General features: G+C 46.5%; 6 protein-coding genes across 6 annotated transcripts in view; 3 read left to right on the top strand and 3 right to left on the bottom strand.

Annotated features, from left to right (window-relative positions):
* Nucleotides 1-734: 734 nt before the first annotated feature.
* On the bottom strand, nucleotides 735-1,475 carry LOC126559032 (pre-mRNA-splicing factor SPF27). Its single transcript, XM_050215134.1, has 2 exons — nucleotides 1,390-1,475; nucleotides 735-1,313 (listed from the first exon to the last, which is right to left on the bottom strand). Exons 1-2 carry the CDS (start codon nucleotides 1,462-1,464, stop codon nucleotides 735-737), a joined length of 654 nt encoding a protein of 217 aa, XP_050071091.1. The 5' UTR covers nucleotides 1,465-1,475.
* Nucleotides 1,476-1,822: 347 nt separating this feature from the next.
* LOC126557970 (60S ribosomal protein L4) lies at nucleotides 1,823-3,928 on the top strand. Its single transcript, XM_050213897.1, has 3 exons — nucleotides 1,823-1,965; nucleotides 2,492-2,918; nucleotides 2,990-3,928. Exons 1-3 carry the CDS (start codon nucleotides 1,963-1,965, stop codon nucleotides 3,922-3,924), a joined length of 1,365 nt encoding a protein of 454 aa, XP_050069854.1. The 5' UTR covers nucleotides 1,823-1,962; the 3' UTR covers nucleotides 3,925-3,928.
* A 2,000-nt stretch (nucleotides 3,929-5,928) lies between these two features.
* LOC126558446 (pre-mRNA-splicing factor 18) lies at nucleotides 5,929-7,084 on the top strand. The gene is made up of 2 exons (XM_050214467.1): nucleotides 5,929-6,019; nucleotides 6,095-7,084. Exons 1-2 carry the CDS (start codon nucleotides 5,957-5,959, stop codon nucleotides 7,082-7,084), a joined length of 1,053 nt encoding a protein of 350 aa, XP_050070424.1. The 5' UTR covers nucleotides 5,929-5,956.
* Nucleotides 7,085-7,360: 276 nt separating this feature from the next.
* On the bottom strand, nucleotides 7,361-8,294 carry LOC126558744 (uncharacterized). Its single transcript, XM_050214803.1, has 2 exons — nucleotides 8,201-8,294; nucleotides 7,361-8,112 (listed from the first exon to the last, which is right to left on the bottom strand). The coding sequence occupies exons 1-2, from the start codon at nucleotides 8,292-8,294 to the stop codon at nucleotides 7,361-7,363; spliced, it is 846 nt and encodes a 281-aa protein (XP_050070760.1).
* Nucleotides 8,295-8,851: 557 nt separating this feature from the next.
* On the top strand, nucleotides 8,852-12,265 carry LOC126564825 (WD repeat-containing protein on Y chromosome). Its single transcript, XM_050221945.1, has 3 exons — nucleotides 8,852-9,235; nucleotides 9,404-11,421; nucleotides 11,524-12,265. The coding sequence occupies exons 1-3, from the start codon at nucleotides 8,852-8,854 to the stop codon at nucleotides 12,263-12,265; spliced, it is 3,144 nt and encodes a 1,047-aa protein (XP_050077902.1).
* Nucleotides 12,266-13,428: 1,163 nt separating this feature from the next.
* Nucleotides 13,429-15,933, bottom strand: part of LOC126556643 (cadherin-99C) — a 56,031-nt gene continuing 53,526 nt past the window's right edge. Inside the window, exons 7-11 of the mRNA XM_050212031.1 lie at nucleotides 15,576-15,872; nucleotides 15,213-15,466; nucleotides 14,861-15,107; nucleotides 14,500-14,775; nucleotides 13,429-13,582 (exon numbers count right to left, since the gene is read on the bottom strand). Coding sequence (XP_050067988.1) covers nucleotides 13,429-13,582; nucleotides 14,500-14,775; nucleotides 14,861-15,107; nucleotides 15,213-15,466; nucleotides 15,576-15,872 — 1,228 coding nt within the window. The remainder of the gene's footprint in view (nucleotides 13,583-14,499; nucleotides 14,776-14,860; nucleotides 15,108-15,212; nucleotides 15,467-15,575; nucleotides 15,873-15,933) is intronic.

Below are 15,933 nucleotides of genomic sequence, written 5' to 3'. Positions count from 1 at the left end.
ATGGAAGTCGTTCACCTTCACCGTCTGGTCCACCGTTTCACTTTGCGAACTATAAGCTTCCCAATCTACGGCCCGATCTGCTGTAGAATGGTGCCTCACAACCGCAGACCTCTCTGTATAAATTGACGATCTCAAATCACTCAGTATGAATAATATTTCGAAATATGTTTCTAATGTATAGTAAACGGATGTATATTTACTGTTTGTCGCATGTCTATTAAATTAGTGTACGCTGAAGTAAAGTGCGCAGTAAAGTTTTGTCCAAAGAGCGATGCTACTTAACTGCTAGATGAACTATTTTCAAATATAAATATTCATTGTTGCTGTAGAACGAAACGCAACCATCACAGCTAATTTGGATTTCGAAAAAAGTAATAAATGAACTTGCTCAGTGATCCTACTGCGTAATAACGAATTATTTCTGGCATTGCATTTACAGCAGTGACGGGAACTCCGGAATAAATTCATGAATCCATTGCGACTCCGACGTATAAAAACAAGAAAACGGACGGATTCGACTCCGAGGAAAAATCAGAAGTTAACTCTGAAGTAATCCGATATTCTCCGATATTATTAAAGGTGGAGGTTACTCCGGATTTACTGAGGATTTACCTCTCTCCCCACGATTGTTAAAAGGTTCGGAGTTACTTCGGAATGTCTCGGAATAATCGCATCACAAATTTACAGTACAGTATTTTATTACGTTTAAAGCAAATCACTCAGTCCCATACAGCCTATTGTTCCTTTGCGGTCGTCTCAAATGCGCTTAACTGCATCTTTTTGTGGTATATTTGCTCCTCCAGTTTCGCGCAAGCCTGCTCAATTTCATAGTTTTTCGACACCAACATTACCCACTGTGCTTCGAACGAGCGCAGCTTCTCACCGCCCTGCGTTTGCTTCGTTTTACGAGCCCAATTTACATCCTGAATTGCTTTCTTCACCTCCGCTAACCGGGCCTGACACTTGGCCTGCATCGTCACCAACGTTTCCAGGTACGATTTCCACATTTCGCACCCATACTCAGCCATCAGCTCAAGGTTCATGGCGCGCACCGCCTGATGCTCTAGCTGTGCCATCGAGTTGTCCACACTTTCACCCCAAGCCGACACCTCGTTCATCTTGCCGGCTGGCGGCGGTGGTAGCTCGTACCGTTTCATGCTGAGCGGTTCCATCGGGAGCCGGTTTTGGATGCGTTCGAACTCGGCTGCCATCAGTTCTGTCTCGAACGCAGTTGTGTTGAGGGTCGGCAAGTGTTCGAGATAATTTTTCGTTGGTCGATAGCGGCGACATTCTTCCTCCACCATTGCGATAGCCTGTGAAATACGGGAAGAACATAGCAAGATGGTAGTGGGAGAGTTTTCCAGATGCGATATTATTTGCGTATCGTACCGCTTCTCGTACGCCGGGATCATCGTAGCCAAGATCGATGTATGGTAATGCATCTACTAGCACCTCACCGGCCATTCTGTTGCGCTTGTTTGCTTTATATATGGAACGCTAACCCAGCAGAAACTGTACAATGTTTTGGTTGGGTTTAATTTTATTGTTTAACAACAAATCGTTTGGCAGTTGGTGTGACATTTGACGAAAAGGCTTTCTTCTGCGGGAAACAAGAAAAAGGCTTTTTATGAAATTACAACACACGATAGAAAAGCTACCATTGAGCGTGAGCGCTAATATGAACAAGCATATTCGTCTACAGAACCATATTCCTGGAAATACTTAGCAAAGAAACAACTTTGCCTTCCCGTGCATAACCAAATGACCAAAATAGGCGATTTTGTGACAATGCAGCTCGCCACTGAACTGGAAGAACGTAATGTTGACAGCTGTCATGGAAAAGCCGGATAGGAGTGCTTCCGCTTTGAATAGTTCTTTTTCTGTCCCCCGTGGCATGGTGGACGTGCTTTATTTAAGCAGCCAACAAAAATCGTGAATAATCGGGAGTAAACCTGTGCGAAAATGGTAAGTTCACGCGTTCAAAGACGCCCGTCAGTTGTGGCTGACAAAGAATGCATGTATTGTTTCGAAACGATGCATAGAAAAGATCGATAAATTGTTGTGTGTTTGTGTGTGATGAGCCGAATGGTTCCCCGGAATGGAAGCGGTGTGGTGGTTTTTAGCATCGTATCGGAAATATCTATGGGCCGTAGCGCATGCTGCATTCGTCCTATTGGTTTCGATTTCTGTGTGATGGAAAGCAAGTTTCGTAAATTGTGCAATGGCGAAATTGGTCCTGTGGTTAATGTGGTTGGAGCTACTCGGAACGTGCCTGTCATCGCGCCGCAGGCAAAGATGCCGGAAACGTGTGTAGCTGCTCATGCTGTTGTTTACCGGAAAGACTGAAACACACCGTATAGTTGTGAAATCGTTTTCCAAAACCGTAGTGTTTTCATTCGATGCTTTTAATTTGTTTGTGTGTGCGTGTATGTGCTTCATGCTGAATTGCGTTCTAACGTTTTGGGTGGTATGTGTATGTTTATCTTTGCAGAGTTTGACGGCAGCGCGCCCCTTGGTCAGTGTGTACACTGACAAAAATGAGGCGGCAAAGGATAAGGGAATCGCTTTGCCAGCCATCTTCAAGGCACCGATCCGCCCGGATGTCGTGAGCGAGGTGTCGCAACTGATGCGCCGCAACCGTCGCCAGCCGTACGCCGTTAGCGAGGCTGCCGGTCACCAGACGTCGGCCGAATCGTGGGGTACCGGTCGTGCCGTGGCCCGTATTCCGCGTGTTCGCGGTGGTGGTACTCACCGTTCCGGTCAGGGTGCCTACGGTAACATGTGCCGTGGTGGACGTATGTTCGCCCCAACCAAGACCTGGCGCCGTTGGCATCGTAAGATCAATGTCAACCTGAAGCGCTACGCTTTGGTGTCGGCACTGGCCGCTAGCGGTGTACCTGCGCTGGTACAGTCGCGAGGTATGTGTCTTAAGCGTGCTCCGTCCAATAATGTTGTGTCCTTTGTAATTACACCAATCCATCTATTGTAGGTCACATCATCGATGGGCTGTCTGAGCTGCCGCTGGTTGTTTCGGATGAAATCCAGAAGTACCAGAAGACCAAGCAGGCCGTAACCTTCCTGCGCCGTTCCAAGGTTTGGGCCGACGTGCAGAAGGTTTACAAGTCGCAGCGCCTGCGTGCCGGTCGCGGTAAGATGCGCAACCGTCGCCGCATTCAGCGTCGTGGACCGTTGGTCATTTACGATAAGGATGAAGGTCTACGCAAGGCTTTCCGTAACATTCCTGGCGTAGATACCATGAAGGTGAACAAGCTGAATCTGCTGAAGCTGGCCCCCGGTGGTCATGTTGGTCGGCTGTGCATCTGGACGGAGTCCGCGTTCGCCAAGCTGGATGCCCTGTACGGCACCTGGGAGAGGCGGTCCCGCATGAAGAAGGGCTACAATCTGCCAACCCCGATCATGGCCAACACCGATCTGGCCCGTCTGCTGAAGTCGGAGGAAATTCGTCGCGTGCTGAAGGCACCGAAGAAGATCGTCCACCGTCACATCCGCCGTCTGAACCCGCTGACCAACAAGGCTCAAATGTTGAAGCTGAACCCGTACTCCGCAGTGACGACGCGCCGAGCCCAGCTGATGACGAAGCTGCGCCGATGCGAGCGTATTGTGGCTAAGGCTCAGGCCAAGAAGAAGCCACTGGATGCCAAGCACGAGGCCGTCGCGTTCATCGAGAAGGAACAGCGACGAGTGCAGCGGCTGCAGAAGCGAGTGGACGCACGGGTGGCGCGACTCGTGAAGAAGAAGGCTGACTGTGACGCCAAGAAGAAGGATGGAGCGCCGGCGAAGAAGCTCCAGAAGCGTGCAAAGAACGAGAAGAAGGTGGTGGCGAAGGATGCTGCGAAGCCAGTGGAAAAGAAGGCCGTGAAGAAGGTTGTAAAGAAGGCCGTGAAGAAGGTTGAAAAGAAGTAAATGTGTGTGTGTGTAATGCTAGGGTGCTACTTCCCGGTATCACATGCTTACTTCATTGGTAATATGTTCTAATTTCCATCGGCATAAATAAAAACGCTAAAGCCCATCAGTCCTAACAGCTGTGGTGGAAAGAATATTGCTTTATTTTATTTCCGTGGAGCGAAAATGCTGTAATCCGCAACTTTGGAGGGTGAAAGAAAAATCATCATAGATGATTGTAAAAGGAATAATTGAAATGTATTCTCGTACTCATTGCCCTCACTATAAAATTTTTATATTACCAAGCATCCGGTGCCGTTAAATAGGTGGACGTTAAAAAAATATTCATTCGGTAGATGGTATAAGGTCATTTTAAGAATTTTTAAGTTTTCTATGGTCCTTTCGGCTGGCACACCATTCGGCTGACCAAACTTCAGGTGCTTGGATTCCCGGAGCTGCAATCGAAAGTATTGCGTGAAAATGGGACCCCACACTTCGCGCAGCATTGACAAAACATCAGGAGTGCCACAAGGTAGTAATCTCGGTGCTCTCCGTGGTTTACTTAAACGGCATCACACGGGTACTTCCGACCAAAAGTCACGCTGATGACGCGAAAATTTATTTCTCGATCCGTAATCGAGCTGATCAATTATTGCTTCAGACCGTTTTAGACAAAATTCCAGTCCAGGTGCGTTTCGAATGGGCTAAAGTTATGCGTCGAAGTGTATTGCATTATGCCTGCCTGCAATCTGAACCCTTCAAGCATTGTGTCCGGGACCTTCGAGTGCTCCTTGATGATAAGTTGAGCTTCTATAACCAACTGGAGAGCATAGTCACCAGGGGCAATCAGCTTATTGGCCTGCTGAAGCGTCCAACGAAAATTCCCAAAATTCGCTCTAAGTGCCTAGTCGTCAGGCTAGACAACTTGGGGCATCGTGCCTGTAACATGCAGATATCCTTTCTAGCCTTTTGGCCTTTTGGACAATCGGATCGACTCGTCGGCTCTATTCTCTGCGATTAGCCTCTACGTCCCAATGATAACTCTCAGAGCTGGTAGAAAACTAGACGATGAGGAATGCCGTCCTCGTTTTGGTTTCTCAGACCCTTTCCTGGTAATGTATCGTGTATTTAATTTTGTGTCTGACCGCTATGAGTCCAATTTGACACGTGCTGCATTTATCAATAATATCCGTTTCATGAGTCCTTGTACTCTTTGGCGTTCTAGTCTTGGTTTGTCTGTTGGGTTTCTAAAATAAGATAGCATTAAGTATCTTTAACAGGGTCTCAAGGTCCTTTGAATTAATGAATAAATTATCAAATTTCTGCAAAAATGTGGGCTAGACTTCGATAGAGATGAGGGCTAGACTTTGATAGACTTGGCTAGAGATGTACGTGTGTCCCGCTCCACAATCGGGCCAATGTTTCTAGATCCTGACTATTGTCGAGATCACCATCCATTTATTAGTTGAGAGTTTGATGAGCCTGGATGAAAGTAGCTTGTGAGCGGAGCCATTGTTGAGACCATGTTATGTGGATAGTCTTTTGCTGAAGGCTATGAAATCGTATTTGGAAATTAGTGTGTAAGGGATTAGGGATAACAGGTTCATCTAGTGCAGTTTTAGTTAGTTTGTCGGCTATTTCATTTCACTGAATTCCAAACAAAAAGAGACTTTGGAAAATGTTGATAAATCTTCCAACCTTTGTATATGCGTATGGTTCAACTTTACAGCTTGCATGTCCTTTACCACACTTTATCTCCGTGCACTTATATCTCCGTGTCAATAATAGTTGGTTTATTATAATTAACTTCTTCATCGACGGTACCATTCTTCCAGCATGGTTCTAAAACCGCTTGTTTAATTTTTTTTCCGGTTTGTCATGCGCCGCCGTTTTGGCGTTTTTAGTACCTATCCTGACATGTAGAGGTCGTGTTGTTATGCCGCTTTTGTTGTCAAACGTTGTTTGTTTACAAATGCTGCAGTTTCGAAAAAGAAAGAAAAATTTTGTGGTATCGTATTGTGAGTTTTGATAAAAAAGACCATTTTTACAAACGATGGATATACTAAAGGCAGAAATAGCTCGGAAAAGAAAGTTACTAGAAGAGAAAAAGTTGGTGGTAAGTTGCACCATTGAAGGGCTTTCCTGAACAGTCGTCAAGATGCACTATTTATGTGTGTTGTGCTCTTTCCAGGACGAAAAAAAGAAATACTTCAAGCGAGGTGAACTGTTGGCACAGGAGGAGATTGAGTATCTGGAGAAAAGTGGTTTAAACAAATTCGATGGTGTTGCCAGCAATGGTTCCACCGAAACGGATGGTACATCTACACTGGGGGCTGATCCAAAGTATGACTTCAAGAAGCTACCACGGTCGGAAGTGATCCGGAAGCTGCGTGAACGTGGTGAACCGATCCTACTGTTTGGCGAAACGGAGAAGGAATCGTGCCACCGGTTGCACCAGTTGGAAATATCTACGCCGGAAATAAATCGCGGCTTCCGCAACGACTTCCAGGAAGCGATGGAACAGGTAGACGAAGAGTATCTGAACGAAATCCTTACTTCTAACGGACAGGCACCCGGCATGGGCAAGGCGAAAAATTCCAACGAAGATTATGCGATCGAGGACAGCGTTACGTACGAATCGATACAGGAAATGGCGGTACGGTTAGGGCGCAGCGGAAAGGATCACGATTGTCACGTGATAATGACGCTGATACAGTTTCTGCTCAAAATGTGGAACGATCAGCTAAGTTCGGCAACGGCCGCCGAACGGATGGCTACGAAAGGCAAAATTGCACGTGCCACATTCGAGCAGACGCGGCTGTATCTGAAACCGCTGCTGCGCAAGCTAAAGAACAAAACGATCCCGGAAGACATTCTCGACAGTCTTACGGACATTACGAAAAGTTTGCTAAAGCGCGACTATATCCATGCGAGCGATGCGTACCTGACCATGGCTATCGGCAATGCACCGTGGCCGATCGGTGTCACGATGGTTGGCATCCATGCGCGTACCGGGCGTGAAAAGATTTTCTCAAAAAACGTAGCACATGTGATGAACGATGAAACGCAGCGAAAGTACATTCAAGGCTTGAAGCGGCTGATGACGAAAATGCAGGAATACTTTCCAACCGATCCTTCGCGGTGCGTGGAGTATGTTAGCAAGAAAGATAGGCAAGATTAAATGTTGGTTCCCCAAGCACAGCATTCGATCCGACTGGTTTAAGTTGTAAAATAACATTAATGATTTGTTTTAAGCGTTCATCCATAAATTATGTCGCTACAAAATTGGGTCTTATAACCCCTTATTTTCTTTACAGCTGAATGAAACGAACTGGGACAAGCAATTATATGGAGGGTACATGTTTTATTTAAATTTTACCGAATTATAAATTGGACACGTACACATACATTAATTCAATACACAAACAAACACACACAAAACGAAAGAAAGCTGCTACTAAGAAAGCTGATCGGCCCGCATTGTAGCTCGCTCCACCGCATTCATAACGGTGCCACGCATCGATCCTTGCTCCAACGCGTGCACACCATGGATCGTTGCTCCACCGGGCGAACATACTTCGTCCTTCAGCACCGCTGGATGCTTGCCCGTATCGAGCACGGTTTTGGCCGCACCCATCACCGTCTGTGCGGCAAACCGTAATGCTATGTCACGGGGGATACCCTGCTTCACTCCTCCATCTGCCAGTGCTTCAATGAACTCGTACACGTACGCCGGCCCGCAACCGGCCAACCCCGTGACGGCATTCATTTGACTTTCCTTCACTTCGTAAGCCAGTCCAAGGGCTCCAAACATGAGCTTCAACGATTCGTACAGTGCTTCGGTTAATGGGAAGCGGCCCAAACGACAAAACACCGTACAGCCGGCGCAAACCTGCATCGCTGTGTTGGGCATGGCGCGGACCAAATTTATCGTTGGCAGAGCTTTCCCCAAGCTGTCGAGCGTTACACCAGCCATTATAGAGACGATCAGTTTGCGATCAGCATTCTCACACTCCTCAATAACCCTTTGAAGTTGGTCAACTATTTGGGGGAAAATTTGTGGTTTTACACAGATAAAAATAATGTCCGCTTTCGAAACAATCTCGTTGTTGTTGATGGTAACGTTCGTTACTCCCAGTGGACACCAACGTTTCTGCAGATTCGCAAGGTTTGTGGCCGACACACAGATTTGTTCCGCTTTGAGGACACCTAGAGTAAGCGGAATTAGGTTACAATTAGCAAAACGGCGAAGAACACACGCACGCACGCACAACAGTGCCACGTGGAGAAAACATACCTTTATTCAGTAGTCCGGATGCAATAGCATAGGCCATATTACCACCACCAATAAAACCGACCGTTTCGAGCAGTGGATTATATTTTTCCGACATTATTGAAACGTGTGCAGGATCCGATGAGAAAGGATATTTCTGCTTCCGGTACAATACACACCGTGCTGCACCCGCTGCTGAAGTAAGTTTTCGATCAACCCACACAGTAACGCACCCCACAGATACGATTTCAAGGGCAACTTTGTTGAGAATAAACAATCAACGATAGCGTTTGTATCTTGCGATGTTATCTAATCAACGCGTATTGGTTGCAAGCTCTTCTTTTGGCTTTTGTTGTTGTTGGTCTGGATCATGACAGTTCGCGCGATTTGTTAACATACATGGCTTTTTGTTTTTTTTTGTGCTGTCAACACTGCATAGTGGGTTATCCTATTGGTCATTATGAAAACAAATGAAAACGGGGCATGTTTTTGAGGATGAACCCGCATCCGCAATTCGCTACGGAAAGCGATTTCCTTTTTTTTAAATCAACAAAACAACAAAAAGTTAGTAGTATAGTAAGTGTTGCAACCCATAAGGTTTGCAAACAAACGATCCGTGTACATTATAATCAAAGTACACACAGGGGGAATGTTGCGTTGAATTTGATTACGAATATGGCCGGTCGATTATCCTCCGCCAAATCCGAGCAAGAAATACATCGGTTTGTGACGCGCGAACAGATCGATTATCTACACGGCTACTTCCGGTTGCACAGTGACCGTCTCACTCGACTGGAGTTGCGTGAACTGTTGAGCGGCATCGGGCTACAGTATACTGGCGAGGAGTATCGAACACTATGGCTCCAGATAAACACCGATCACGATGACTTCTGCCAGTGGGATGAATTTCTGAGCTATCTTATCCTTGGCTTTCAGGACGATGATCCGTTGGCGGTAAAGCAATCGCTTGACCCACCCATTTCGGGCGATCTATGTCTGAAGCTGCGCCGTCAGGTTTATAACATCATCAAGATCGATTTCTGTCCAATGGTGTACTACGTAAGTTTATTGCTGCGCTGTCGTGTAGACCGTTCCGGTTCGAAAATAGCAAAATAATTCGGTTCCTTAATTTTTTCGTTCCGTTCCGATGCTGTTTTCAAAATCGTTCCGTTCCGTTTTTCTAACTTACGTTCCATTCTTTTTTTTATATTCATCCCGTTTTGGAAGGATGGAAGCATCAGCTGGTCGCAAGGACACTGGATCACAACGTCTCGCGAGGGTGCGATACAGTTTTGGACGGAAGACTGGAAACCGGCGATGACGGCAAGATCCGCACCATCGAACTTGAAACGTTCGAAAACGTGGTTGCTCGCAACGGTCCCTCTACCAGATATGAGCATGTTCTGCGTGGCCGGATTGGAAACGGAGCTTCGATTTTATGACGTTGTTGCGTCTTCCTTCACGCTGAAGCTGGTAATCGAAAGACTTCCGCATCCGATCAGCGCGATGGCGTACCGTTTTAACCAATGCGAACCGGCCAAACTAATAACCGGTGACTACGATGGCCATATTCGTCTGTTTGTATTTTATCCCGAACGAAAGGCAACGTCAGCGAGTGAAACATACTCGACAGTTACGCGCGTTACACTGCTGGATGTACTACACGGAAAGTATCCACCACTGGAATGTACGGATTATGGGATGCTTCTATCGGACATGGTGCGATCCGCACAGTTCGTCGACAGTTTGGGAAGTTTTATCGTGTGTGCGGAAGAGAATCCGCTAGCTTCCAGCCGGGGACGCGCTTCGCGATCGGAACAATCGCCCAGTATGGTAATTCATCCTCTAGAACTTCCCTCTACATCGGTGACGAAGTTTTACGTTCCGCGGGGTGTGACTTGTTTCGCGTTTGAACCTACCAACGAGCTGCTCGTTTCCGGTGGACCAGACTGTGATCTCCGTTTGTGGGACATCCATCGTCCGGATAAGCCATCCGTTGTGCTGGTAGGGCACACGTCGAGCATTACGTTTGTTTTCCTGCAAGATGGCGCCAACAAGATTTACAGTCTCGATCAGAAGAAGATCATTAAGGTGTGGGACGTTCGGAATCGTGTCCTGCTGCAGACGTTTAGTCAGTTTTCGACCGTTCTTGTGAAAGGTGTACCGGCCTGTGCATACTACAATGCGCGCGAGCGGGAACTAGTAGTTGCCAGCAACAAGCTGTTTGTAACGGCCTGCTGCCCAGAGATCGCACTCGATCGTACCGATGGGGATAGCCATACGAAGCCCGTATCGGTGCTGTTGTACAACGAGCTATACCAGCTGGTAGTAAGCTGCGGATTCGACAGTTTTATCATCGTGTGGGACCACCGGGTGAATCGGAAGATGACCATCATCACGGAAGCGCACACGCAGGTTCGTAATGGGGTGCTTGAACCGGTAGAAATTACGGCTGGGTGCTTCGATGGCAAGCAGCAGCTCTTGCTAACCGGTGCCCGTAACGGGTCGTTGAAAATCTGGAACCTTAGTGGCCGAACGTGCATGCGCGCAATACAGATGGACGAGGATTGTGAGGTGACGGCCGTCTTTTGGCAGGAAAATCGAATACTGGCAATGGGCTGGAACCATCGGGTCGTAGAGTATGCCGCATTCTCCGAAAACGACGAATATCCAAGGGGTTTGCAATGGCGCAAGCTGCACTCGCACGACATTCTTTGTGCGGCAGTTAGCGGTACAACGCCCGGCGTAATGGCTACCTCCAGCTATGCGGGAGAGCTTGTTCTTTGGATGTTGGAGACGGGACAACCGTACCGCCGGTACGATGCAACCAATCCCCGATCGCGCATACCGATCCTGTTCCGCGAAGGTCCCGAATCAAAACCACGCAAATTGACACCGAGACGATCGATGTTTCTGGCGACGTCTGGTAACGTGCGGCAGCGACGTCTATCACGGATTGTGATGCCCTCCGGGTTGGAGCAGATGAGACGACTTTCGATACAGTCGTTGCTATTTCTTGCTAGTCGTCCAATGGTGGCCGAGTACGGCACGTTGCTCGGCTCGCTCGATGATGGAACCGTTCAGGTGTGGTCACATCACGTGAACGGAGGATTTAAGGGACAGTTCAACGGTATCCATATGGCAGGAGATAGGGTAATTACGATGGCAACCGATAAAGCGAACCGGTTCCTATTTACCGGGACAGCACTAGGATATGTGAAAACGTGGTACATCGAAAATTGTTGGTGAGAGTACACATTGGTTTTGCAAAACTTGCAAACTTGTCCCAATTTCCGCTAAGAACAAAAATAAATATATTTTTGGTGTTTCTTTCTGATTGGCCCTAGGATACCTGACGAAGACAAATTTCACGTGAACAAACCGGCCCTAAGAATTATGTTTCCATTCCTGTTAAATGATGTAGTGCCGGGTCGTGCAAAACGATCAGCCCGTGCTCAGCCCAAACCATGGCTGCTTAACTCATACCAAGCACATCGGACCTGCGTCACCGGGCTGGTATATCTCGATGCTACTGGTTTGCTGTTGAGCTGCAGCAGTGATCGCACTGTACGGCTTTGGAGTCTCGGAGGATGCTACATCGGGCTGCTGGGTAGTCCGGTCAGCTGGGAACCGTTAGAAACAGATCTACCACTTCCAGAGGGATATCGTTTCCGGATACCTCCGGACCTACAGCGCGAGGTAAGTTTTACTACAGCGAAAGTGTTGCGAGGTGGCAAGGATTTCCCACGAATACGAACAAAGAGCGGCGGTGGTGGTGGTAGTGGTGGTCTAGCAGGAAGTGTAATTGTTTCCGCTGATCATCAGAAGCAAACGCCGCTGATAGATACGTATGGAAGCGCTCTAGTCGAACCAATACTGAACACAACCGTGTTGAAGTTACCATCCAAAGAACCTCAACTGCGGACGATAAAATTGGAACAAACTTATCCCTCGTTGCCGTTGTACGGACACATGGTACAGTTTCCGATAAAATCGCTTCCAAACACGACGGATGTTGAAATGTTGCTGGAGCGAACAAAAGCGTTGCAATTTAAGGAAGAACCTTATGATCACGATGCTATGGATTAGCCCAGAACGCATAAACGAAATGGAGGAAGCACGCGCTTTTAAATTTGAAAGTAATCTCAAATTGAGTAGGTTTTTATTGATATATTTGGACGCCTCATCGATGTTGCGTTGCCTCATCGCAACGGTACGATTAAAACTTGCTGCGCTAATAGAACCCTATCTATAGCAATACGGCCTGGCCGTCCTTCATGAATAAAAAAAAAAGAACCCTATCTATGCTCGTTGCATGCATTGTATGATTACAGTCTAACAGAGTACTATTATGAACGTCCTGTTCTCCTAGAACGTAATAGTATTTGCCTAATGTGTAACTTTCGGTGCTGGTGTAAGACAGAGGAGACTGTACGATTCCACTAGCTTGGGGCAGTTGTCTTCGATCAGTTCTGCTGCTTTCGCATGCCTTCCCTATCTGCCACGTTTTGAGCCTGTTCCACTGTACGCTGAATACACTGCTCCATCCCTTCATGCCTTGTTGGGTACCATGGAGTTGTTTCAATTCAAAACGTTCCTAAGTACGATGATGATGTCTTATTAATTAAATGACTGTAAATATTTACACACCTATACCAGCCCTTATTTGTGTTGCAGTTTAAGTTTTCGTCCGGCTTTACGCAACTTACTTGCGCAGTTGGTTACACGTTGTCACGAGTAACACCTACTTGCATATACTGGAGAGTGAGTGTTTGCAATGCGGTGGTATACTCTCCAGCGACAGCTTTCCGCACTATTAACTCAGTGAATAAATATAACATTGCTTAATCGTTCCCTATCATCTATGCATCTAGGCAATGTTTCGCTAATATCGCTTTTTCGTTCGATTTCTAACTACTGCTACTATACTGTACACGCTTTTATTGATATTGTCTAATTAAATGTAAAAATTGCATCATTATTTTACTCGCAATGGAATCTAATTGGTCGATAAAAGGGATGGTGGTTTGGATTAGACTATCTATTGACATAAAACATAGAGTCGGGGGGAAATTAAAACAATAGTAGATAAAATGCCACATATGTCACAATATTTTACAGCGGGTAGCTAGCGTTACTCGAAGATAAGATAACACTACACATGGTTCATACGGAACTACCGGGTCTCGTATGTATCTTGCATCGTAGGACATCCTTTGCGATAACTAATCTCCCAGAGACCGTGTCCATATTTACAGTTCCGTGGTAGTTTCCGCATCGGATCGATCCAGATCGTTTAGGTAGGAGAAGGAAAGCTGATTGTAGTCCCGCTTGCCAAAGCTAACGTTTTCGTTCGTTGCGCTGATATGGTTCAGCTGTGGTTGTGATTGTAAATCTCCGTTTTGTCTGTAATGTAAGAGAATTAGGATTCAATCAGTTTGTTTCGGTGTAGGAATTTCATTTCATTTTTTGTTCCTGTTTATTTTACTTCTAATCTGATTTGAATTAAAAGGTCTAATCTGGATTAAAGGGTTTGGGAAAGCATGGGAGCCAAATCGAACGCGACATGCAGCAAGGGAGGAATTGAAGTCAAACAGATTGGTCACATCGTTGAAGAGGTTAAAGCATTGGTGGAGTGGATCAATGTTGCCAAACTGGGTACGACGTTTAGCAATAGATATGGGAGAATTGTAGCGTAGAGACAGGATATACAGGATAATAGATGAAAGAAGTCGATGGACGTCAACTTTATTTAACAGGACCGGGGTAATGAATGCAGCATGAGCCAGAATTCGGCAAGACTTCAGTGGGACAAGCACAAACATAGTTATCCATAGTACATAGTTATCCCAGAGCTGTAGGCAGTTGGGATAACTATGTAGACGTCCGAAATAAGTAGAACCTACGGCTACAGAAATAAGTAGAACCGGTCCGCATCCGAACTAGGGTTGGCAGATTCGATGCTTCAATTCATAGAAAAAATCGCATTCGATGTGGATTCGGATTCAATTGTATCGGATTCGATTGGGATTCGGATTCGATTGAGACTCGATCCGATTGGTATGCTATCCGATTCGAACCAATCGCGATTCTTTCTGATCCGGATGATAAAGTCGTGGGCTCGGAGCCGTGCGTTGCCAACCGGCTCCGGGTTCAAATCAGCGCCAACTCCGGTACCGTTGGTCGGAGCCGGCTCTGGAGCTATGGATGCACTTCGATGCAGCGCACATCAGATATACGGTTACAAACATGGGATAGGCGCTGGGAATTGATTACAGATTCGAAAATTTTGGAGGCAGGTTAGCCTTCCTACCCTGACTTACCGAATGTGAAACAGAGGATTCGTTATTGGCACATCATTGTAGCGATTGTTGCGACCGAGCGTGTTGGTCACGATTTCCGTCCCCACGTAACCGCCACCGTTGTGCATCGGATGATGATGATGATGGCCCTGGTTCAGGTTAATGTTGTTCGACGCATGGTTAGAGTTGTTATGTTGCTGTGGCGCGTGGTTGATGTTTCTCTGGTTGCGACCGAGGGTGTTGAACGTGTTGTTTTGAGCCATAGTTAAATTATTCCGGTTCAGCGTATCACCGTACCTGTTGGGGATAAATCAGGATATATAAAATGAATACAGTGTTCTTGCACTGACACATCTTGTCTTAGTAATTCAATCGATCGTACCCATTGATGTAATTGTTCCGTTCGGATTTTATGCGTCCAAGCGTTAGCGTTCCGGGTACCGCACCATTTCCACCGGAACCTAGCGGATTGAGATAGTTGTTGCGGTTCATTTCAAGCGTTCGGTTGAGCGTGTTTTGGCGATTATTGATATTGAGATTGTTGTTGTTCTTAGTGTTATTATTGTTGTTACGCTGCAGTGTGCCAACAACAGCGGTCGTTGCGTCGGAGTTGGTAGGACTGTGCTGACCTGTTGAGTGAAAGGTAAAAAAGGTAATCAGGCGTTTAGCGCAAATAAGTCGTGTAATTTTGGTTTCGGATAACGATAATATTTTAAGAACTACTTAAAACTAACCATTTTCTTTGTGCGTAATGTAGCTAACGTTGTCAAGACTGAAGGCATGATTTTTGGCACTAAAGTCGAGCTGCAAATCGTCACCCTCGTCGGCAAGCGGCACAGCCATGGCAAGGACCTGTGTTTCGTACTCTTTCAAGCTGGTCGGATTTTCGGACGGTGCTTGCTGTTGGGAATTGATCATGACCGGATCATAGCGTACGGGGCTAGCAGGAGCAGTGTACTGGCGCATTCTTTGCTTAAAGTTTTTGTATCTACCGAAACGAAAAAGGGTTGGACAAAAGGGACATCAAAGTGTTAACACGTTAGGGTCAAGCTAGCAGGCAGGATGGGGTTGGAACAGCTGGGAATGGCGTTACTTACTTCGACCACGATATACAAATGTATACGATTCCGATAGAACCCAAAATAAGAATTACAATCGCCACGGCAATGAGCGCAAACGGAAACACGTCATCATTTCCCACGATGGTAGCTTTAATTTTCTGTATCGGAAGCTTCGGTTCGATCGGTCCAAAAATGCCTTGCGCGGTAGCACGTGCAATGCTGGACGCTTCGAAGTTGATCTGCGATAAGATGGCTGGTGCAAAGACGCGCTTTGCGATCGTGCTTGAGTTGCGCTCCAGTATGCGCTCCGTTTGCGGATCGACGGCGTAGAACCTAGCGGGAGAAGAAAATGTTATCAATACGTGTGGAATTGGAAAATAATATTTCCTCAATC

Source organism: Anopheles maculipalpis, chromosome 2RL (assembly GCF_943734695.1).
Source record: "Anopheles maculipalpis chromosome 2RL, idAnoMacuDA_375_x, whole genome shotgun sequence".
Taxonomy (NCBI): domain Eukaryota; kingdom Metazoa; phylum Arthropoda; class Insecta; order Diptera; family Culicidae; genus Anopheles; species Anopheles maculipalpis.
Note: the sequence above shows the minus strand (reverse complement) of the source record. Positions and strands in the feature narration are given on the sequence as shown.

Bases quoted from the DNA above. Each gene is read 5' to 3' on its own strand.
- LOC126559032 (XM_050215134.1), bottom strand. From the start codon at position 1,464: ATGGCCGGTGAGGTGCTAGTAGATGCATTACCATACATCGATCTTGGC. The intron at 1,314-1,389 runs GTACGATACGCA...CGTATTTCACAG, and splicing joins ATCCCGGCGTACGAGAAGCG to GCTATCGCAATGGTGGAGGA.
- LOC126557970 (XM_050213897.1), top strand. The intron at 2,919-2,989 runs GTATGTGTCTTA...CATCTATTGTAG, and splicing joins TGCGCTGGTACAGTCGCGAG to GTCACATCATCGATGGGCTG.
- LOC126558446 (XM_050214467.1), top strand. From the start codon at position 5,957: ATGGATATACTAAAGGCAGAAATAGCTCGGAAAAGAAAGTTACTAGAA. The intron at 6,020-6,094 runs GTAAGTTGCACC...TGCTCTTTCCAG, and splicing joins TAGAAGAGAAAAAGTTGGTG to GACGAAAAAAAGAAATACTT.
- LOC126558744 (XM_050214803.1), bottom strand. From the start codon at position 8,294: ATGTCGGAAAAATATAATCCACTGCTCGAAACGGTCGGTTTTATTGGT. The intron at 8,113-8,200 runs GTATGTTTTCTC...CGCTTACTCTAG, and splicing joins ATCCGGACTACTGAATAAAG to GTGTCCTCAAAGCGGAACAA.
- LOC126564825 (XM_050221945.1), top strand. From the start codon at position 8,852: ATGGCCGGTCGATTATCCTCCGCCAAATCCGAGCAAGAAATACATCGG. The intron at 9,236-9,403 runs GTAAGTTTATTG...CCGTTTTGGAAG, and splicing joins TCTGTCCAATGGTGTACTAC to GATGGAAGCATCAGCTGGTC. The intron at 11,422-11,523 runs GTGAGAGTACAC...GATTGGCCCTAG, and splicing joins TGGTACATCGAAAATTGTTG to GATACCTGACGAAGACAAAT.